Source organism: Nannobrachium achirus (assembly GCF_963921795.1).
Source record: "Nannobrachium achirus genome assembly, chromosome: 22".
Taxonomy (NCBI): Eukaryota; Metazoa; Chordata; class Actinopteri; order Myctophiformes; family Myctophidae; genus Nannobrachium; species Nannobrachium achirus.
The window spans coordinates 19837757-19859566 of NC_137829.1; the positions used below are offsets into that span (position 1 = coordinate 19837757).

A 21810-nucleotide genomic window follows, 5' to 3' on the forward strand; every position below is an offset into this window, starting at 1 on the left:
CCACCCCCGCCCCCTCCCCTCCCGACGCAAACACACCTCTCCATCGTCTCCGGAGACTTGACTTCTTAACAAAACACAGACGGGGCCGGTGGTGAACGCAGCATTCCGTTCCTCTGCACCACGCGGCAATCATTACACAGCACAGCTCATACATCAACCGGCCGAGAGGGGTGAGGGTTGTGGATGGGGGCGAGGGTTGTTTTAACGCAAGAATTGCTCAATAATTAGCGCGGTTGTTGTACTGAAACGCAGTAGTTATTCTTACACGTGCCAAGAGACTCGTTGTTTTGACTTAACACCCCATTTGCCTCTCTGTGGCATGCGTGACACGGCATGAAAAATTGTTTTGAGAGTGGGCCAGTTAAGAGGTGGTTTACTTTTTAAAAAACCCATCGGAAAATAAATGCTACTGTACTTAAGGGTGATTATTGCGGAACCTATGCCCGTTTGTTTGAGAAGGAAGAAACCTCAGTTTGAAAGGGGGCAGTTGTGGAGGCTGATTTATCTAAATCCACCGCAGTACAAAACGCTACTATTGTCGAGGTCGACTTAAAAAAGGTGTGATGTCACGTACAGGAATTGGACGGAAACCCGTTTCTGATGTTTCTGAACTATTAGGAACCTCAGGCTTCGGGCCACAGTAGGAATAGCAGACCTTAAAGCCAGACAGAATTTAAACATTAAAGGGTTATTGGTCATTTTATTGCCTAATCAGGGTTTTGTAACCTCCCTGGGCAGATTTTAAGTAGCTTGATTCAGTATTTACATATTTAATATTAATTTTATCAAACACGCGCCCTTCCTATACAAACCCATTGTAACTTCAAACATTTTAACCATGATAAATTAATTTGTTTTTTTATCACTTTTTTTTAATTTATTTATATAATTATTTTTTATTGTATTTAATTTTTTCCATTTTCCCAATAAAAAAAAATAAAAAAAATAAAAAGAAAAAATAACAGGTATTTTCAATGAATCTATCATGGTTAAAATGGAGTTTGAAGTTACAATATAGGAAGGGGAGGTGTCCGTTGAAATTAATATTAAATATCTAAATACTGCATGAAGCAAATTAAAATCTGTCCAGGGAGTTCACAAGTAGATGATAAAATTATCAAAAGTTTTTTTGAAAGTGAAATATCCCTTTAATGTTGTCATGGACAAAAACTATTTTGTAACAGGATTCCAGGTTTTGGGAATAGATTAGAATAATCGAATAACATTTGTCAGGTGGAAACCTTGTATGTCCAAAACCATTAATCACTAGCTCTAGTTAATACATTTCATCTGGTAAATATTTATAAAACCCACAGACAGTATAAAAGTATAAAATATAAAATATGAATACACGGTTTCTGCCCGACAGCAACAATATCGTAGAACGAAAATAGTCAAATGGCAAGAGGTATTTCTCTTTGAACAACAAGACAGCCATTTACCAATGCATATTAGGGCTGTCCTCGACTCAGGATTTATGAAGTCGATTCGAGTCGCGGGGGTTAATCCGACGCGTCGACGAATCGTTTTATAGTCTACTTTGTATAAAAAAATAATAATAATAAAAAGTGTTGCTTTAAACCACGTCAACATAATACAATAATACATTAAGAGATGAATTGAATACACAGTGTTTTCGGTGATAACGGTGCGCGAGCACAAATGTTATCTGCATAGCAGTGTACAACCATAGAGTTATAACACACCGTTAAAACAAATAAAACATCTCCGCTGTTTCAACTCTGCCCCGTCTCTCGGCAGCGTGCAGTAGATGAGACATTCGCGAACGATTCCGCTCTCTTGAACAGCTCTTTTAAATGAACGATGGGATCCAGTCCGCAGTCGCGGGACACAGAGCACTGACAGAGTAATGAGTCAGTGTCGAGAACGGATTCATTTCAGAAACGGATCATAAAAAGGTGGAGGCACAGCTCCCGCTAGAGCCAGCAGTGTGGACATGTCATGGACGCAAACACAGCGAAACACAATCATTCATCATGGATTACAACACTGGAACAATTCAGAAAATGTAACTTGTAGCCTACACTTGTGTATGTTAATTTGACTTAAGAAGATTGTGTACTTCGTGGACGTGCGTTTGTGCTGTGGCAGGACTGGAGGTTATTTAATATGGGATTTTGACAGCGTGCTTCCTCCTCTTAATCCCCGGCTCCGAATGTTTTAACGAAGCGGCGGTTCTGAACCGTTCTGGCCGTTCTGTCTCACTTTCACCCCTACGCTGGTGCGAGACAATAAATAACTGTTCGCCAATTGCTACTTCTCATTGGAAGTACATGACACCAGTCCAGTAGTAGGCTAACTGGTGATATAAAAAATATATATATTTTCGCCTCGACTCAAACAATTGGCGTCGATTCGCAGGGCTTAAAACGACGCGTCGATTCGTCGATTTTTAGAGGACAGGCCTAATGCATATACATATACAGTATATGGACTGCATCTAAAAATGTGATGGCATACACCCCTCTACTATGAAACCTCAATGTCCACCCTTAAAAGACAATTTTGTTTGTTGGTGCGCTGGTACAGGGGCTGCACCGCGACTCAGCGTGTCACGTATGCCTTGATGTGTTACAAATGTTTGTATATATGTTTTGAATACATGACTGCTGTGTCGTAAGACAAATTTCAGTGTGAACTGACAATAAAGTACTATATCATTATCATATCAATTTGATTTCACCTCTGGGACAATCAGATCTTATTTTATTGTCGTTTGTGACACGATCAACACAATCCTGAATAATTTTTTGTATTCAATCTGTGTTTTTAGATATTTTAGTATTACAGGATGCTACAAAGCATCATGATGCATTTTGCATCATATGAGGTTGTCCCAGAGGTGAAATGGTCCTTTAATGTTATGCCATTGAGACCTAAGGCCGATTCTAATGGTTTCTAAATCAACAGATTTCTGAAAAACACATATATTGTTATATCAGTGCTCAAACATTTTCATTTCAAGGACCCCCAAAAGTATATGCATTTGGCACGGCCCATCTCTTTGTTCCAGGGACCCTGAGAAGCAAAGATTTGAGTTAAAGATTTTCGCTTTAAAAGAACAAGCTCATCGCGTGGCTTGAGGTACGCTATGCTATGAGCTTGTATATCTGCTATTATTTTTAATAGCCAATGTATAAAATGACACGGATGCTTTCCCGGTATTAATGGGTTAATGCCATTCTGACCAGTATTTACCTGGTCAAAACCTTTAATTGCATTATTTAATATAATCTTTCATGGTTCCGACCAAACAAATTACTCTTTATTTATTTAGCTTATTTTAAATATCATCTAATTACATATATCTCTCCTAATTAATAGGGTCTAGTGAGTTGAGTTGACTAGTGACTGAGTCTCTTGTCAACCAGTCAGTGAGAGAAAGTAGAGCCCAGAGTGCCCGGACCTGGGACCTGCTGGCACTGTCATCTATATCAGTCAATAGTTCTCAAACCTTTTCATGGCAAGGGAAGGACACCCAAATTGACACATACAGTATTAGCCCATATACCCCCATTTGAAAAGATTATGCCAGGGACCCCCAGGGCCATCAGAGAAGATTTGTACGGCTATAGCAGTACGGCTATAGCAGTGATTCTGAACCATTTTAATACTGTAAAAAAGAACACACAGTTCATATGCATCAGGCTACGGACACCCATTTGATAACATTTTCATCTATGGGGCCCCAATCTATACTGTAGTATCATAAGTGTTAACACAGAACCCATTTGGTTCCTAAACCTAAGTTATCAATCATTTGGCTGGGAGTGGCCTGGGGGCCCCTTAAAACCCCTTCAAGGACCCCATCCCGACCCCATTTTGAACTATATAAATCTATATTGACATAATAAGGATCAAGTGACACATTCCAGGCTATTGGATGAGGCAGCAAATGCTTGCAGATATAAACTAATCAAAGAATCAATCAAAGAAAAGGCAAGGTCAGTTTATTCAGGAATATTACTCTATATAATATAAATAATGAATTTCATAGCACCTTTCATAATTAAGTACATTAAAGAGATTAATAAAAAACAGTAAACAGATTAAAAGGAAGCAATTAAGACAAACAAAGCGCCTTGGGTTAAAAGACAAAAACAAGAACATCTTAAAAATACAAATAAAACAAAGTTACGTGATGCACTGATGAACTTGCAGATCTAATCATTTCAAAAGATCTTTCTTTTGAAATACTTGGAAACATCATGACATGCCCCGAAAAATGGATGCCAGGGAAATGTGTTCAACAGTCTGCCTCTCTAATCTCTTTAGGTCTCTTTTTGGCATTGTCAAAGTGTCAAATAGCTCTATATTCCCATATAGCTATCATTAATATACATCCATCTCTTCCTTAATAAGCATAAAACCTAAACAGGACACTGCATAAAGAAGTGAAATTGGAAGGGATGAAACAAGTACACAAGCAGAAAAAAAATTGGAAGCGGAACACAACCAGATAAATGGTCTTTGCGGGTTGTCTTTCCTGATTTGATAAAATTTGTAACCCACCCTAACCCTAACCCTAACCCTAACCCGTTTACTAAAAAACTGGAGAGAAGGGGAGACTAAGCTGTAAAACACGTCTTGTTTTAACCAAAACATGTCACTCAGCATCTTTAAAAAATGACTACACTGAGAGTGAAGCTACTGTATATGATATGGCACGGCACAGCAGCATATAACAGACAATAACGACCATGTTAGATAAACCAGGGGTTCACAACCTGTGTGTCGGGACCTCCAGGGGGGTCCCCAAATTATTAACTTAATGTGGAACATTGTTTTCTCACTCAACAGCAAACAAACCAGCATTAAGGACTTTTTAATACCTCTAAAATGACAAATGAAATTAGAGACAGAAATTGTGAAAATAGCCGATCTAGATGCTCACAACGCATAGGCTTTGTGAGCGTGTAGATCTGCTATTTTCACAATAGAAGCATGCTATACAAAATGTAATGCCTCAACTCTTAATGCTCGTCAGGGTGGGGACCCCCAGTTCAAATATGATTATTTTGGGGGTCGTGGCCTAAAAAGATTGAGAACCACTGATGTAGGACAACAGCAATAAAACAAAACTACCACTAGGACAGCCAGCTTCATCCTGAAGCTAGAAAGAAAGAAAGAAAGAAAGAAAGAAAGAAAGACTAAGTAGATTTATTTAAGTACTGTACTTTGGTATTTGTACTTTACCTGAGTATTTCTCAATACTTTTACTTCTACTCCACTACATCTCAAGAGGCAAAATTGTACTTTTACTCTTGTGTTACTAGTTACTTTGTAGATTTAGATTATTATTAAAAACATACATGAACCACTTCAGCCCTATATGTAATAATATTATGTCTGTTTGAAAATAGATTTGTGTATTCAATAGATTTTTATGAAAACATGAAATGGGACATTCTGCACAATGAGTACTTTTACTTTTGGTACTTTAAGTGCATTTTAATACCAATACTTTTGTACGTTTACTCAAGTAAATACTGAATTACAGACCTTTACTTATTAGTAATTTCTATATTGCACTGTGAATATTTCCCTTTTCCTTTTTGAAAGCTTTTTTACCCCTTTCTTATTGATGATATCCTATGCAAAGTACTGTGTTCTATCTGTCTGTCTTTCAATGTTATATACGAGATACATAAAGTGGTTCGTGTGTAAATAAGCCGAAAAGCTTACTAGGATCTCCTTTTAGTTGACCTTGTACCAGTGATTTGTACTGTCATGAAACTGTACTTCCTATGCAAACTTCTAATACATTATTCAATGAATGAATGAAGGATTGAATGAATGAATGGAGGGCACTGAACTGAACCAATGACAGCAGACAGACATGAAGGTGTCAACTGTCAACAAAGACTCTCTATCAAACCACAACATAAAGCACCACAGTGGACAGTATTTCATAAAGACGAAGTGTACCTTGGCTTCCGTGCCTGCTGCCGTCGTCAGTAACCTCCACGGAGAAGAACGATACTTTAGAATACTTTTCACAAGACGTTTCACATTACTTCTAGCGGGCAGCGCCATCTTGGATCATGACGCAGAGCGAGTACGGACGGTGGCTCCGAAAGGACAAACGTGACTAAACTCGCTTCACCATGCAGGAATTCCGCAGCTCAGACAGTCAGTGAAATGGTAAAAGATTATGGATGCTGCTTTTTCCTACGTTTTATTATATATACTATTGCCACTGTCCACTGATATAGGCCGATTCTACAAATGTCTTCTGAATCCTAACAGTTTTCTGAAAAGAAAAAAAAAATAATGTTGCTGCTATATCAGTGGTTCTCAAACTTTGTGAAGTCAAGGACCCCCAAAATTATATGTATTTGGCCGAGCAAAGAAAGCAAAAAATTTGAGTGAAAAATGTTCACTATAAATTTGGGTCTATTCTGCATCTAGCTTAAAACCCAAGACCAGTTGGGGAACCCGCACACGCCTGTCTGCCTCTCTGGAGAGAGGAAATAGGAAAACTATCCCATAATATTAGTCAATGATAGCAGGTTATCATGGACATGTTATGGCCCTCTGCCCTAAAAAACCAGAGAGCAGGAACTTTTTTGGACACACTGACTTATTTGTGTATCCCAAAAGTCAAATTAGGTCAAATAGCCTTCATGATATTGGGGGATAAACAATTACCTCAAGAACATGATACCCAAGTACCTGTCAAAATACTTTATAAACATTAAGGATGTCCATAATTACAACACCAGAGGCAGCGCTACAGATCACTTCCAACCCAGAGTCAAAACCAACAAAGGGTCAAACTCGTTTTTCTGCTATACCACCAAAATGTGGAAAGCCTTACCGAAGGCCATAAAGGAGTGTGGATCACTAGCATCCTTTAAAATTGCCCTGAAAAACCACTTACAGGCAGCAGCCGTTCGCAACTGGTAAAAAAAAAACTAACCTAGCCCAACCCTACCCTCCCCTGCCCCTTCTTTGTATATACTGTTTGTTTAGACTTACTGTTTTCTTTTTTTGTTCTATCATTTTTGTTTTCTTTACATATCTACTGCATAGTACTGTGTTCTATTCGTCTGTCATTCAATGTTATATGACATACTTAAATGGTTTCCTGTGGAAATAAGCTTAGTCTTTTCATGGATCTCCTTTTAGTAGACCTTGTACCAGTGAACTGTACCGTCATGAAACTGTACCTTTTCCTATGCAAACTTCTAATAAAGTCTTCAATCAATCAAACAGATATACCGGTACAACAATTAGTGTAATATTATTTGCCTATATCTCATTTGGCTGACCAGTTGGAACACCACATCCTCAATTTCCCCCCTACTTCTGACCATGATGATAATGTTAGTGATGTTACTAGGTTTTCAATGTAATGGGTCCCGGGACCCACAGGTGGTCATTCAAATGGGTCCCAGAAAAGTTTTATGAGTCCTCAATATAAAGTTTACGCGCGCAAAATGGCGTCGGACGTCAGTGGAATCAAAACATTGACGTTTCTATCGCCCGTTTAAGACTTTCTACGTGGATTTTATTTGTGTTAACGTAGGGTAAAGTAGGATGCTTTCACCCATGAACAATGGTGGTGTCTGTGGACATTTTTTTTTTCTTTTACCGCAACGCGGTAAATTATTTTAACATGGACTCCCGGGACCCCAGGACCATGACATGAATGAGTCCCTGGGTGACTTGAATGAGTTTTTTTTTTTTTTTACTTTTTATTTATTTCAAACAACAAAGAAAACCACATATAAATACAGCAACAACAACAACAACAATAACAAAAACAAAAACAACACAGGGGGGGGGGGGGGGGGGGGGCGACACTATTTACTCTTATACAAAAACTTGAATGAGTTTTTGATGCGGGATGCGCACGTAATGACATCACTGAAAATCATAACCACCACCAAAAATATTGTCTTGTCTCCTCATTGCCTCAACGATTGATTGACCACAATTCCACGACAGTGATGACACTATGAATATATTAATATACTCAGTGTTGAGAGACTGTATACAACTTATGTATATTCATCCAAAGTCATTGTTTATAGACTATATTAATTCTAACAGGTGACATGCAGATATATTCATATTTACACAATTACACACAGACAAGTTGCGATCACTTTTCATGATTCAAGTTTCAACTTTATTGTCATAACACAGGTTTACACAAATTCCCATGATTTGTTTGTACTTTTTGCAAATACTGTGAAGTTTTCAATCAATGAAGTCCAAAAAATAATATATGTCCTTTTTGGGAAACAAATCTCGAAACTTGGTCTTCGATCTTGAATCAACTTATTCTCCCTGCCGTCTGACTTCTCATTTTGTGCTCGCCCCACAGTGCGGAGGTGCCAACTGCAAAGGGATCTTCTTTATCTTGCGGTTTTCTGCACCTCCAGACTGGGTCCTCTTTCTCTTGACTCCCGCAATCCTCCCCCTCTCCTTTGTCAGCGGCACAGTGATTTGTGAAGACCGAAGGGCGGGTCTAACCTGAGAGCTCTGCTGCTTGGTCTGAAGCTCCTTCATGGGGCTCCTCAGCCCTTCATTTTTCTTGGTCAGCTGCTCCGTTTTATTGGACCTCTTCTTCTGCTCCCTTTCTTCGGTCAGCCGAATGAGTGCCATGGTCAGCTGCCCCACCTCATCGGTCCACTTCTGCAGACAGACAACATGCACTCATTAATTGACCAATTAGTGTTTGAGGTGGTTCAAACACACACACACACAGGCGCGCACACACACACACACACACACACGCACGCAAGCACGCACGCACACACACACACACACACCCAGGGTGTCTAGTCTACAGGCAGGGACGTGCCGAGAATGTTAGAGAGGTACTGTAGGGGCTGAAATCTCTAAAAGGACCTTTTGGTGAAAATATTGAAAATAGACGACCTCCAAGCGTGAGCTTGGATGTCTGCTATTTTCGGTGCTTGATACCACACTGAACTAAGCATAATAAAGTGAATACTGGAGATGTGGCGTAACAGCATGGATTTCTACACAGAGAGAGCAGTTCTTTCAACATAAAATGCTGCATTTTATTTTTTGGACAAGGCAATTCTCTTGAACGCTGCCTTCAGGTATGGCATGGAAAGAGGTAATTTGCACTTTTTTCACCATAGTAAAAACTGCATTCATGGTCTGGAGAGGGCACTTTTTACAGACGGGATGTCTATGTGTGCATGTGCCTGTCTACAGGTATTAGGACGTACCTTTTGTTGACCCCTTACCTGTTCAGACCACTCCTGGATGGTACGGATATCCATGGTCTCCAGACTCCCCTCCCGCCACCTATAAACCTCTCCGGTGTCTGTCTGGTAGAGCTTTCTGAGGACCCTAGGAGGTGTGAGGGTGAGGCTCAGCACCTTGAGCTCTTCGTCCTCTCCGTCTTCCTTCTCCACACGCAGGAACTCCAGAGTGAAGTTATCAGGCTGGACAGGAGGGTTGAACTTCTGGAAGATTCCATCTGCTTTCAGCTGGAGTCGCTCCTGTAGTTTGCAGTGGATGTTGAGCCCCTGCACCAGGCCATGGTTATCCACCCCCACCACCAGCTGGCCGCCCCCGCTGTTCAGGAAGGCTCCGCCGTATCTGCGCACGTCGTCATCAAAATGCTTCTCATATTCTCCTTTACAGACAGAGAAGAAAACTATTGACAAACATACAGTACTATGTATACAATACATATACCTATTAGGGGTGTAACGATATAGTAACTGAATCTAAAAATCGATTTAAATTTTCAATGATCTACTATATTGTTATGCAAAAGCAAAACATTGTATCGTTTGGCTTTGTATCGTATCGTTTTACAATGCAGATAATCACTATCAAATTGTTTTGCAATGCAAATAATCGATTGTATGGAAACTAAGTATTTGTGCCTTGTATTAGCAATTTTAAGAAGGAAAATTAAAAAGAGGGGTCTAATTACTTTTCCATTACATATAGCTACTCTTGGTCTATTGATAAATGTGTGTGATCTCTATGTTCATGTCAAGGTTAGGGTTTGTCCATGTGTTGAAATGAAATGTCCATGTATTTGCTAGAGAATCATAATGTTCATGTATTTGCTAGAGAATCACAGTGTTTTCTTATTTATATCTGTAACCCACATGCCCTTGGCTAAAAACATATTCTGTTGGTTCATTCACTCCTTAAGCCCAACCTGACTTCTGATTATTTTAGGAAACCTTCTTTATGCATTATGCTATTATTGTTTGAATTTAACACTGCAGGTCACTAGTGTTACATAGGCTATAATAGATTTTATAATAGATTTTTCACAAAACCAGCACTATTGACACATTTCACACAGATTTAATTTCTTTTCTAAATAGTTACTATAGTTTTAAATCATTGAATCAAATCGTATCGCCATGAATGAACCAATATTGTCCATGTATTGTATCGTCAACCATGTATCGTGATGCATATCGTATCGTTATAATATGTATCATTACACCCCTAATACCTATCTACTGGCAATAGATCTATGATATTCATGCATATGTGATAGATTATACTTACCGGTATGCTTACATTTATTGATAGAATATATGTGTTAACTGGGTCAATCCAAGCAGATGTCTATGTATTTATTTATGTATTTTATCTTTTTCTTATCATTCTATTCTTACCTGTGATTCATTCTAAGGCTGCTGCCTACAACGCATGAATTCCCCCTTTTTGATGAATGTAAAAAATTAAGGCCTTTTTTGAGGACTTGCTGCTGGACTATTTATATTTTTGTCCCACTAATTCTCGCACAAATATTGTGTTGCTTTCTGTGAATATAACTTAGATCAGCTTTGATGGAGTGAAGCATTTACATCCCCTCACAAATCTATAACTGTTCTTTTGAATCCTTACCATATCCTCTTTTGAACGCCATGGTGTGAGTTTCGCAGGAAATTATTTTCCCGTATTTGAGGGTTTTAACATGGGCTGTGACAATAGGCCTCTCGGGTGTGTTCTGTTGCACTGGAACATTTATTGCCTAAGATACACAAAAACACAAAAAGGACAGCAGACATTGTGGGAATCAGATCACAAGACAACCATTTTCAGAGGAGGAGAGATAGCTAGAAAGAGAGGTAGAGTGAGTGAGTGAGTGAGTGAGTGAGTGAGTGAGTGAAGGGTTCCTAAACATTTTCCACTAAAATATATTTTCCAGACCATATTTGACAGATGTTTGTTAAGATGTTAATATGCCATTTACTTTGAACTTTGCTTTCAGCGACATCAAGCCTGCACTCTCAAAGAAACACTGCCTGCTCCAAATGCTATGTAAATCGAATATTGGGGAACAATAGCTGATCTACAAGGTCACGGGAGGAATTCAACAAAAAGGTTAAGAGGCACCAAAGGCAAATGTGTGGAGTTCTCCATACCTGAGTGGCTTTGGTCTCTGGAGAGTCCATCTGTCCTGAAGACAGGCTGTCTGTCTCTGAAGAGACCTGGGAGGCTACGATGGTGGTTGTATCTGAGTCCTGAGAGTCCTGGGAGGCCTGGAAGTCCTCCTGGGAGGCCGCCCAGGACTCCCAGGCATCCCAGGGCTGGGAGTCCTGGGAGTCATGGTGGTCCTGGAGGTCCTGGTAGTCCTGGGAGCCCTGGGTGTCCTGGGGGTCCTGGGAGTCCTGGAGGTCCTGGGAGCCCTGGGGGTCCTGGGAGTCCTGGAGGTCCTGGGAGGCTGTGCTGATGCTCATCGCTGACTCCAGGGAGGCTTGGGGGGTGATGCTCATCGCTGAATCCAGGGAGGCTTGGGGGCTGATGCTCATCGCTGAGTCCTGGGAGTCCTGGGAGGTGCTCATCTCTGAGAAAGACAACATTTTTTAGTAAGCCCAAAGATGCTGTACAAGATATTGTTTCTGACAACACTACCATCATGGAGGCTAAGGACACTGCTGCTGCAGCTACACATAAAAATGCTTTCCGTCCTAAATCTAAATTTATACCATATAAAGGCAGAAATGCATCACTTGACACGTACTGCCGCCTAGTAGATAGAGATGTCCAAACAATCCTCAACAAGAAACATGAATATAAAGTATTCAATAACATGACAAAAGCTGAAAGACAGGCCCTTAAAGACCTGCAGAATGATGCTACTATTATTGTTAAACCAGCTGATAAAGGAGGAGCAATAGTGATACAATCTATTCATGATTATGAACAAGAGATCAACAGACAATTGCAGGACACAGACTTCTATCAGAAACTGACCAAAAATCCTTCCACAGAATTCCAGGAGTCTATCCATGGCAAACTACAGGAGCTTCTGAATAATGAGGACATCAGCAAAAATGAACATGACTACATGAAGGTAACTCATCATCGAACTCCAATATTGTATACTTTGCCAAAAATCCACAAGTCATTACAGAACCCAAAAGGGAGGCCCATAGTATCATGTATTGGTTCCCTAACAGAAAACATTTCATCTTTTGTAGACCACCATCTCAAACCCAGTGTGGCAGCGTTACCTTCATATATAAGAGATTCCGGGGACTTCCTACAGAAACTACAGGAGATTGGACCAGTAAGTGAGGAGGACCTTCTGGTCACCTTTGATGTAGAGAGCCTCTACACTAACATTCCCCACCAGGGGGCCCTTGAGGCCATTGAACATTTTCTGGGACAAAGTACCCTAGACACCCTACCAAACACTAAATGTATTATGGACTTAACAGCCCTAGTACTACAACACAACTATTTCTTCTTTAAAGATACTTTCTATCTCCAGAGGAAGGGCTGCGCTATGGGCAGCAAAATGGCCCCTCAACTAGCAAACATATACATGGGACTGTTTGAACATACATATGTATTGAATCCAGTAAACCCGTTTTACAAATACATTAAGTTTTACAAACGTTTCATTGACGACATCTTTCTAATCTTCACCTCCACACCACAGGACCTTTCGAGCTTCCACCAATATCTGAACAGCCGGAATGAAAATCTTCGCTTTACTGTGGATGCGGACAAGAATGAATCCAACTTCTTGGACATCAAGGTAGTTAAAATTGGAAATATACTCACCACAAATTTATACCGCAAGCCAACTGATCGTAATACACTTCTCCGTTGTGATTCTTATCACCCCACAGCTCTGAAACGGAGCTTACCAATTAGCCAATACAACAGACTGCGGAGGATATGCAGCACGGAGGAGGCCTTTCAGGATCAAAGCCAACTGATGTCAAATAAATTCACACAGAGAGGATACCCAGACCGCTGGATTCAAGAAGCCAGAGAGAAGGTGAGCCACATCTCCCAGACTGACTGTCTAAAATCCAAAAACACGACTAAAACACAAATGAAAAGACCTAAGTGCATTCTCACATATTCACCTGTGGGCAAGGAAATTGACAGAACATTAAGGAAACACTGGCACATTATGGAATCTGATAACGCTTTCAAATCGGCATACCAAGGCCCACCCCAAATTGTGTACAAGAGAGCCCCAAACATCAGATCCTCGCTAGTCAGATCAGAACATAAATCTTCAAGACCAAAAACATTTCTTGACAATGCACCAAAGGGTAACTTTAAGTGTGGATCTTGTGCACAATGTAACTTCACCTCAAGATGTGAGTCATTCAAACATCCACACACAGGAAAAGCTTTAACCATCAGAGGAACCATCACATGCTCCACTTCCAATGTCATATATCTGTTGACTTGCCCTTGTGGTCTTGCATATGTGGGCCAAACCAGCAGAGCCCTGAAGACCCGTATAAGTGAACACCGATCTAACATAAGAACAAAAAATCCGAAAAGTCCAGTTGCACAGCATTTCAATAAGATGGGACACTCTGTTGCCCAACTGAGGTATGTGGGTATAGAGAGGGTCATACTTCCCCAAAGAGGAGGAGATATACACAACCTCCTCAATAGACGTGAGGCTTTTTGGATTTATTCCCTGCGCACTCTACAGCCTGATGGTCTAAATGAAGATTATGAACTGTCAGCCTTCCTTTGAAACCCACAGAAGGACACTTTATTGTCTATTGCCTTATGTCTACAGTATACTCATTGTATGTTCTCTTGTTTGCAGTATTGGCCATTCACTGGACACCTCAAACACCCTGTATGGACTGTCACCCTGACCTGAAGTACACAATTGATTTTAACTTTAAAAAAACTGTTTTAAAAAATTGTAAAACTTGTAACTTAAAAAATATTTAAAAAAATTGTAAAACACTGTTCTAAAAACATCCTAAAAATATTATGTGGTGGTACCTTTTCTATGTAACTTTGTATTCACTATATGGTATACTGAAAATAGTATGGTCATGTGATATGTCATGTGACTCTATCCTATAAAAGGAAGACAATGACTAATGATTTTCACCTGATGAAGGCCAGCTGATGGCCGAAACGTCGTCTAACTTTATGTTTTAAATAAACACTGTGGAGCATTGAGCTGTGTGCGGACCTCCATTCTTTAATCTCATGTCAACCTGAGCCCAGCACCAGCACTTGGAAAGGATGTGCGCATCATCTTGTTCTTTTAACAAAGACAACATATGACACATGAAATTGAAAACACCCCCCCGTTAATTTTGAAGACTTAAAGATGGGATGCCATGATCCCCCCCCCCCCCCCAATATGATCAGGTATTAGTATTATGATTATACTCAGTGGTGCTTTGGGATTTTCTTTTCCGGGCGGACGGTCATTTATTGACGTCACGTGCACGCGCGCGCCTCTAGAGGCTATTTAGATAGAAAGGATGTCAGCAGATCTAATGGTGGGAAAACAATAGTTTTCTAGTCTTGATTACATTTGCATTGTTACATAAGATTTTATGTTCTACTTTATTTTAATTCATTTAGAAAATACAGCGCTGCAGTAGGCTATAGAAACAAAGTTTGTCTTGAACGAATTTCAAACACTAAATACCACAGTAATGGAGCCATGTATGAGGACACGCACACATCGACACATGCAGTCACAGCTGGAAACCTAGGTGTTAAAGTAGGCTATGGCGGCATTCACACAGGCACGTTTTATTGCGATTAAAACGAATCCTCTAACGTATTGTCAGAAAATACACAACGTTTGGGCATGTGTGAAGATGCATCCGTATTCTTTTTCGAATCAAAGAAACGAATGCAAATCCACAAAAAAACGGTGGTTTCGATTCGCTACAGCAAACGCTTCACTGTTGGTGTGAATCCATCCGTCTCAAATACAGGCAATATATAGAGCCATGTGCGGGTTAAATCCATAGTTATTTATAAAAGGTTAAATCCCCCTCCAGACCGTCCGTTCTCATTAGATTTCTGACCATTCTGGCCGCCTCCTCCCTTCATTGATTCAATTTCTGATCACTGCACCCTCGATCGCACATGGTGTATTATTTGTGAGGAGTTGCTCACAGTTAGATAAAAGGAAAGTGCCACAGGAGTCACTTCTTGTATATCATTATATAGGCTATAGGCCTAATATAATATAGGCCGATGTGTGGGTCTCTCGCCCTTGCTCGCGCGCGCGGCTCTCTGTGCCAAATAATGTCCAAATGGAGACGCTTCATGCGCGGAGCGCAGAGAGGGAACCAGCGGAGGGCAAGACGAGGGGCAGAGAGAGAGAGAGAGAGAGAGAGAGAGACGTTGATGTCCTCCTCTTCGTACATATTCATATCTTGCTATTAAAAGTATTTGCTGTCTGGTTTATTGCTGGTAGATTTTGCGAGTCCCTCCGGCCGCCGCTGGTTTTATTTTTTGATCGCCCGTTTACGACCGTCGACCAGAGATAAATAGGCTGACGCCTGCGCCTCAATTTTGCGGCGGTCCTGCGTTTACATTGTGAGTTGAACTTGAAGAATTAATAAACACAGGGAGATGGAGGGGGCATTATTATGCAGCTTGGATACATACATGTCCCATGGACAGACGTGGACGATTCCTTGTTTCGGATGACAAAGTGCAGTGCGAGCGCAAACGTATCAATTAAATATGCAAGAATGTAGCAACTTCACCCCTCCCATTCGCACGACTAAACCGAATTATATTATGAGAATGTGGCCTATATATCCCTATGAATATAGGGGGCTTGAGGACGCTCACACATTCACCACTAGAAACCTGTTATGCATAGTAGCCACTGATTAAAGTATTGCTTGTAGTTATCGCGGATTCGCGGGATGGGGGGTTGTCGCGGCTCTCGCGGGGGGTATGCACGCGTTTACACTGTTGTGCACCGTTCGGTGTCGTCCGTGCGTCCGTGTGGGAATTTTTCGACCACACGGCGTCCGGTCGCGTCCGGCCTCCAAAGCGCTACTGATTATACTAGGAGGAAGATGTTTTTCCAAAAACGTGTAGAGGAAGAGTTAAAATTATGTTTTTATGTGACCCAGCTGAAGTTAGCCACACCCACTGTGTTGGGTGTATGGTAAAAGGGGTGGGGATGATTTTATGATGTTATTAAATCAGTGTTTTTCGATCTGGCCTTTTGACTCAAACTATGGCACCACCTTTTTAATCAAGACTGATTCAATATTTTTAAAAGGTGATTTTATCATTTAATGAATATTAGTAAAATTGTTTAAAACTATTTTCTCAAAAAACTATCCGACAGAAGGACATTGACGGGCTGGCAATTCTTTGCTTTTGCCAGGCCGAAGGCATGTCACAGACTATGTTATGCCCCCTGTCTGTCCGTCTGTCTGTCCGTGAACAGCTAATCTTCAGCACCGTAAAAACATAAAACATCATGTAAAGTGTTCAGTGCGGAGCTGGTAGCTCTGTTTGACTAAAGCAGGGGTCAGCAACCTTTTTGAAATGAAGTGCCATGTATTTATTTTCTAGATAGTCAGTGTGCCAACTATGCCATGTCAACATTTAATAAAACTCCATCAAATTGAGTCACATTTTGATTGTCAGGACACTGTTATAACGATCATTAAACTATGATCTAATGACCCACCTATCTCCCTGAATCCCTCCCCAGTCAAAGTTCAGAATTTTAATGAATGCACAACTATGTGCGGGATGCAATTTGCTGCAAATTAGGTGACTTCATTTAATTGACCACGTTTAAAACAATATTTGATTTTAAAATAAAAATCCTCTCTCACACTTCTGCCAGTGTGCCAGTGATCACCCTACCCTGTGCCAATGTTGGCACCTGTGCCTACGGTTGCCTACCGCTGGACTAAAGCCTAACCTATACTTGATTGTGCATCATGTCTCGCACCAGAAATATCAGATCTAAGCTCAGTGTCATGTTAATGCCAATCCAGAGGAAAAGAGATAATGTTTGTTTTCTGAACTTGGTGAAGTTGAACATGCAGTCCATTTTATTATTTTATTGTCCTAAATATGATGATATAAAATGTTTACATTAAAGATGTCTTCTCTTTTTGGTGATTTCTTTGAGTTAGATTATTATGAAAAACATGTTTCTGGAAAGGAGCTTTTGTTGTGGGGTTAGGGTAGACAGAACATTGTATAATTCTGGGTGTATGAGGTTAGCAACCTCATGCACAGCACTCGCGAGAGGGCACCAACTCAAGCTACAGACATTTATTCAGATACCCTCAGAGTCTCCCGAGAGGGGGGGAGTATGTGAGACTCAACAATACAAACACAACGGTAACAGCCCTTAACTAATCACAGCTAACGAGATGGCTCACCTAAACAACATCAGCTGGGGAGAAATTGGAAGTAAAGTGTCACTGCGAGAACATCTGCAGGAACACAAAAGGTAAAAATCACACCCGTGTGAACTGAGCGGTGGTTTAACCCCCCCGCTTCCCCCCTGTGTGTGTGTGTGTGTGTGTGTGTGCGCGTGTGTGTGTGTGTGCCTGGCCTGAAAACAGCGCCCCTCCCTTAACATGTGTGGTCATAAAAGGTACTGTAGGCTACATACGGACGCACCCACATACATACACGTACGTCTACACACACGGCCACGTATAGGAGCGGCGAGACCACCGCTCAAAAATACATCAAGCCAGGACCAAGTGTGGAGAAGAGGGGTCACAGGTGCAGCACACAACTTGGTTGGTGAGTTGGTGAGACGAAGGAGAACTCCAGGCAGGAATAATCCCACAGTACAGGAGAACTCTACGCACCTGTGTCACCTCAAGACCTCAGGAGGGACCCACCCAATACCTCCCCAGAGAAGCCTCTTGTTGGGGAAAAAACTAATAGAGCAGGAGAGGGGAGTTTAGCCTTGGTCAGGAGGAGGAGATGGGCAGTGATTTGGCCACCACTGCCGACCCGGCCATCAGGAGGGTGTTGTGGTTTGTGGGTCGAAACACCTATGATCCATTAGATCATAGGTGAAAAAATTAGAAAAAATTATCTTTCATCAATTGGATGTGTTTCTGCAGAACAATAAGGTGCACAACAAATTCCAATCCGGCTTCAGGAAAGGACACAGCAAAGAAACTGCACTTTTAAAAGTTATTAATGATCTTAGGGTGGCTGCTGATAACAAAGATGTGTCCGTTCTCCTACTGCTGGACCAATCGGCGGCTTTTGACACAATTGACCATACAATTCTAATACAACGTCTCGAACACTGGGTAGGACTGTCAGGTACAGCTCTGTCCTGGTTTTGCTCGTATCTGACAGGCAGAAGCTACTCTGTTAATCTAGCTGACTTCGAGTCAAACAAACACAACATCTGCTCTGGTATTCCACAGGGCTCGATTCTTGGTCCTTTATTATTCTCCCTCTATATACTGCCGCTGGGAGAACTTATTTCCGCTCACGGTGTGAATTTCCATTTCTATGCTGATGACACCCAGTTGTACCTTTCGGTGGCTACGGACGACCCCTGTGCTCTAGACCCATTGCTGACGTGCGTGTCCAGCATAAAATGCTGGATGAGTGAGAACTTTCTCAAGCTAAATGAGGACAAGACAGAAGTTCTCATAATAGGTTCTACTGCCCAGAGAGAATCAATAATAAATAGACTTGGTAACCTGGCTAAAGAAAATAACACCTCTGTTAAGAACCTGGGGGTGATCATTGATGCTGAATTAAATTTTAATACACACATTAATCATGTCACGAAGATTGCCTTCTTTCACCTTAGAAATATTGCGCGAATTAGAGCCTATCTGTCGCTGAACGATGCAAAAACGCTGATCCACGCTTTTGTTTTCTCTCGGCTTGATTACTGCAACGCACTTCTCTCTGGTCTGCCAAAGAAAACAACTGACAGATTACAACTTGTTCAAAATGCAGCAGCCAGAGTTTTAACAAAAACTAAGATAAGAGAACATATTACTCCAGTTTTAGCGTCGCTACACTGGCTCCCGGTTGTTTTTAGGATTGATTTTAAAATTCTTTTACTTGTTTATAAAGCTCTAAATGGTCTGGCACCTTCGTACCTCTATAACTGCCTGCATAGATATGTTCCAACCCGCCCACTCAGGTCCTCTAGTGCAGACCTACTTGAGGTGCCAACAATGACATATAAAAAATATGGTGAAGCAGCTTTCTGCTTCTATGGACCGACAGCTTGGAATAAACTACCACTACACCTAAGACAGGCAGCCTCGGTGGATAGCTTTAAAGCACAGCTCAAGACCTATTTCTTTACTCTTGCTTTTAGCTAAATTTTTTAATCCCTATGCTGCTATTGACGTCCGCACGGCTCTGAAATTGTTCTTCAATGTTCTATGCTTTTATTTTTTCTTGCTTTATTGTAATCATTTTACTTATCTCTTTTTTATGTATTTTTTATTTCTATTTTACTTTTTCTCTGTTAAGCACGTGTGCTTCATTTTATGCTCTGTAAAGCACTTTGAGCTGCATTTCATGTCATGAAAGGTGCTATACAAATAAAGTTTTATTATTATTATTATTATCGATGGTAACCACCTGAAGACATCAAATTTTCCTGGCCAAGGCTACATTCACCAAACGTGAATGGAGGAGAAGCATTGTTAGATGTAATTATAATCATGAGCTGTAATGGAATGAAATTATGTATGTGACCATAAGGTAAACATGTTGTAAACAAAACATAAAATGGTGTCTTATAAACCCATGAGGGTTGGACACTTAGTGCAGGACACGAAATTCAATAAAATCATGGTGACATTATAATATTGTATTCAGCAAAATTTGGGAGAGATCACTTTAATGCAGCTCAGAAATCTTCCACTTTACATCAGGACAAAAATCATTTCTATTTATAGAATGTCATGCCAATGATTTGTGTTGTAGCAATAAGACCAGCTCACTGTCAAAATATTCGCAAACCTTTATTTTATCATTATTAAAAATGGATGATATGCTGATACTACTAGCATTAGCTACATGCTACTATAGCTAAAGAAGGGGCGGGGTTGGTGCCTTTTAGCTCTATGGTTGGTGCACCAAAAGCATCTCATTCTGGACCTCATTCTGGGCACGTCGATGAAAGTTCTACGTTCTCTTCAGCAACAAACTTCGAAGCCAAATGTCCTCCAGCATTGATCAGCAGATAGACATCTCCTCCGTTACTCAAACTTTGTTCTATCTGCTAGCTGCATTAGCCAGCTAACCGTTTACATGCATTTAGCTGCTAGCTAAAAACAAACGAGCATGTTGTGATAGCTCTGCTAACACTACTGTGTCTACCATGCAATTGCAAATAGTCTACCAACTAAACCGCTATACGCTTTAGAATGGGTTGAATGGTGTGGAGAAAGAGATCCCCTGAAGCTTCAAGTAAACATAAAAATCCATGATAAATAAACATTATATGGCGAGAGAGAGACGAGAGAGGCTCGTCTCTGTTCAGCCAATCTCAGTCTAATCTCAGTCCAGCCTACACTCTGTTCTTATGACAATGTAGCGTCACTGCATGGCTTTTTAGCACCAATTTTGAAACCCTCACACCACCAGCTGCATCCACGGTTTCTGTCAGATGTAAATGCAAGCAAATATACGTTTTGGCCATAATTCTTTAAACACGGGACAGCTCATAACATTAAGCCCGACCTCTCAATAGTCCGACATCATGCCCAGATGTTTAATCGTCGCTTGAGTAAATAACCACAGTGTATACATTATAGCTACGTCTCCTATAATGTTGTTAACTTACCTTGAAGTATACTTCTACTGTAGGCAACAACTTTACTAAGCGCCAGACCGCCAGTCAGTGAGTGAAACCAGTCATGGAGAAAGGAAGACAATCCTATAATATGATAGCAGGTTATGATACGACTAGTCGGGTTATCATGACATGGACGATTAATATGTCACCGCCCACAGCTGTACAGCTGAGTGTGGATACAAATAAGCCGCGGGAAGTCATTTACAGGCGGCGCGATTTTGGCAAATCACAACCAAGAACTACTTTCCTTTTCCCTGGAGACAACAAGGAATATCTACCAGGAACAGTCAACAACGTCATTTTCGTCATTTCAGGCTCCATGGGACGCCGCCATGACACTTTGGCCACCCAAAATTAACATTAGCGTCTATGAGCACTTCGTCACTTCCGCCACCCAAAAGTGGCCACCCGGCGTCCCATGGTGTGGTGTTGTCTGTTCCTGGTTGGGAGACAAATCAAAAGCCTAAACGTCGCACAGCCTCACTCACCACTATAATGCATGCCGACCGGGTCCGGGTACTAACGTATAATTTGTTTTTCTCTTCAAAATAAAACTCGAAAAAGGCCAAATTCCCATTTTTAACTTTAAAATGTAAAATGAAAAACAGAAAACAGGACCATAGACCGTTTTTCTAAATGTCTGTAAACATTGGAAATCAGGTGGAACCAAGTTGAAAAACGCTCTGTTTTCCTTTAAAGCCATTTGTGTTTTCTTAATTTCCCTT

General features: G+C 40.8%; 1 protein-coding gene across 1 annotated transcript; it reads right to left on the minus strand.

Moving 5' to 3' along the window:
- Positions 1-8131: 8131 nt before the first annotated feature.
- On the minus strand, positions 8132-21351 carry LOC308307698 (uncharacterized protein). The gene is made up of 5 exons (XM_080752965.1): positions 21074-21351; positions 11412-11833; positions 10891-11017; positions 9252-9646; positions 8132-8667 (listed from the first exon to the last, which is right to left on the minus strand). The coding sequence occupies exons 2-5, from the start codon at positions 11829-11831 to the stop codon at positions 8335-8337; spliced, it is 1275 nt and encodes a 424-aa protein (XP_080609091.1). The 5' UTR covers positions 11832-11833; positions 21074-21351; the 3' UTR covers positions 8132-8334.
- Positions 21352-21810: the final 459 nt, after the last annotated feature.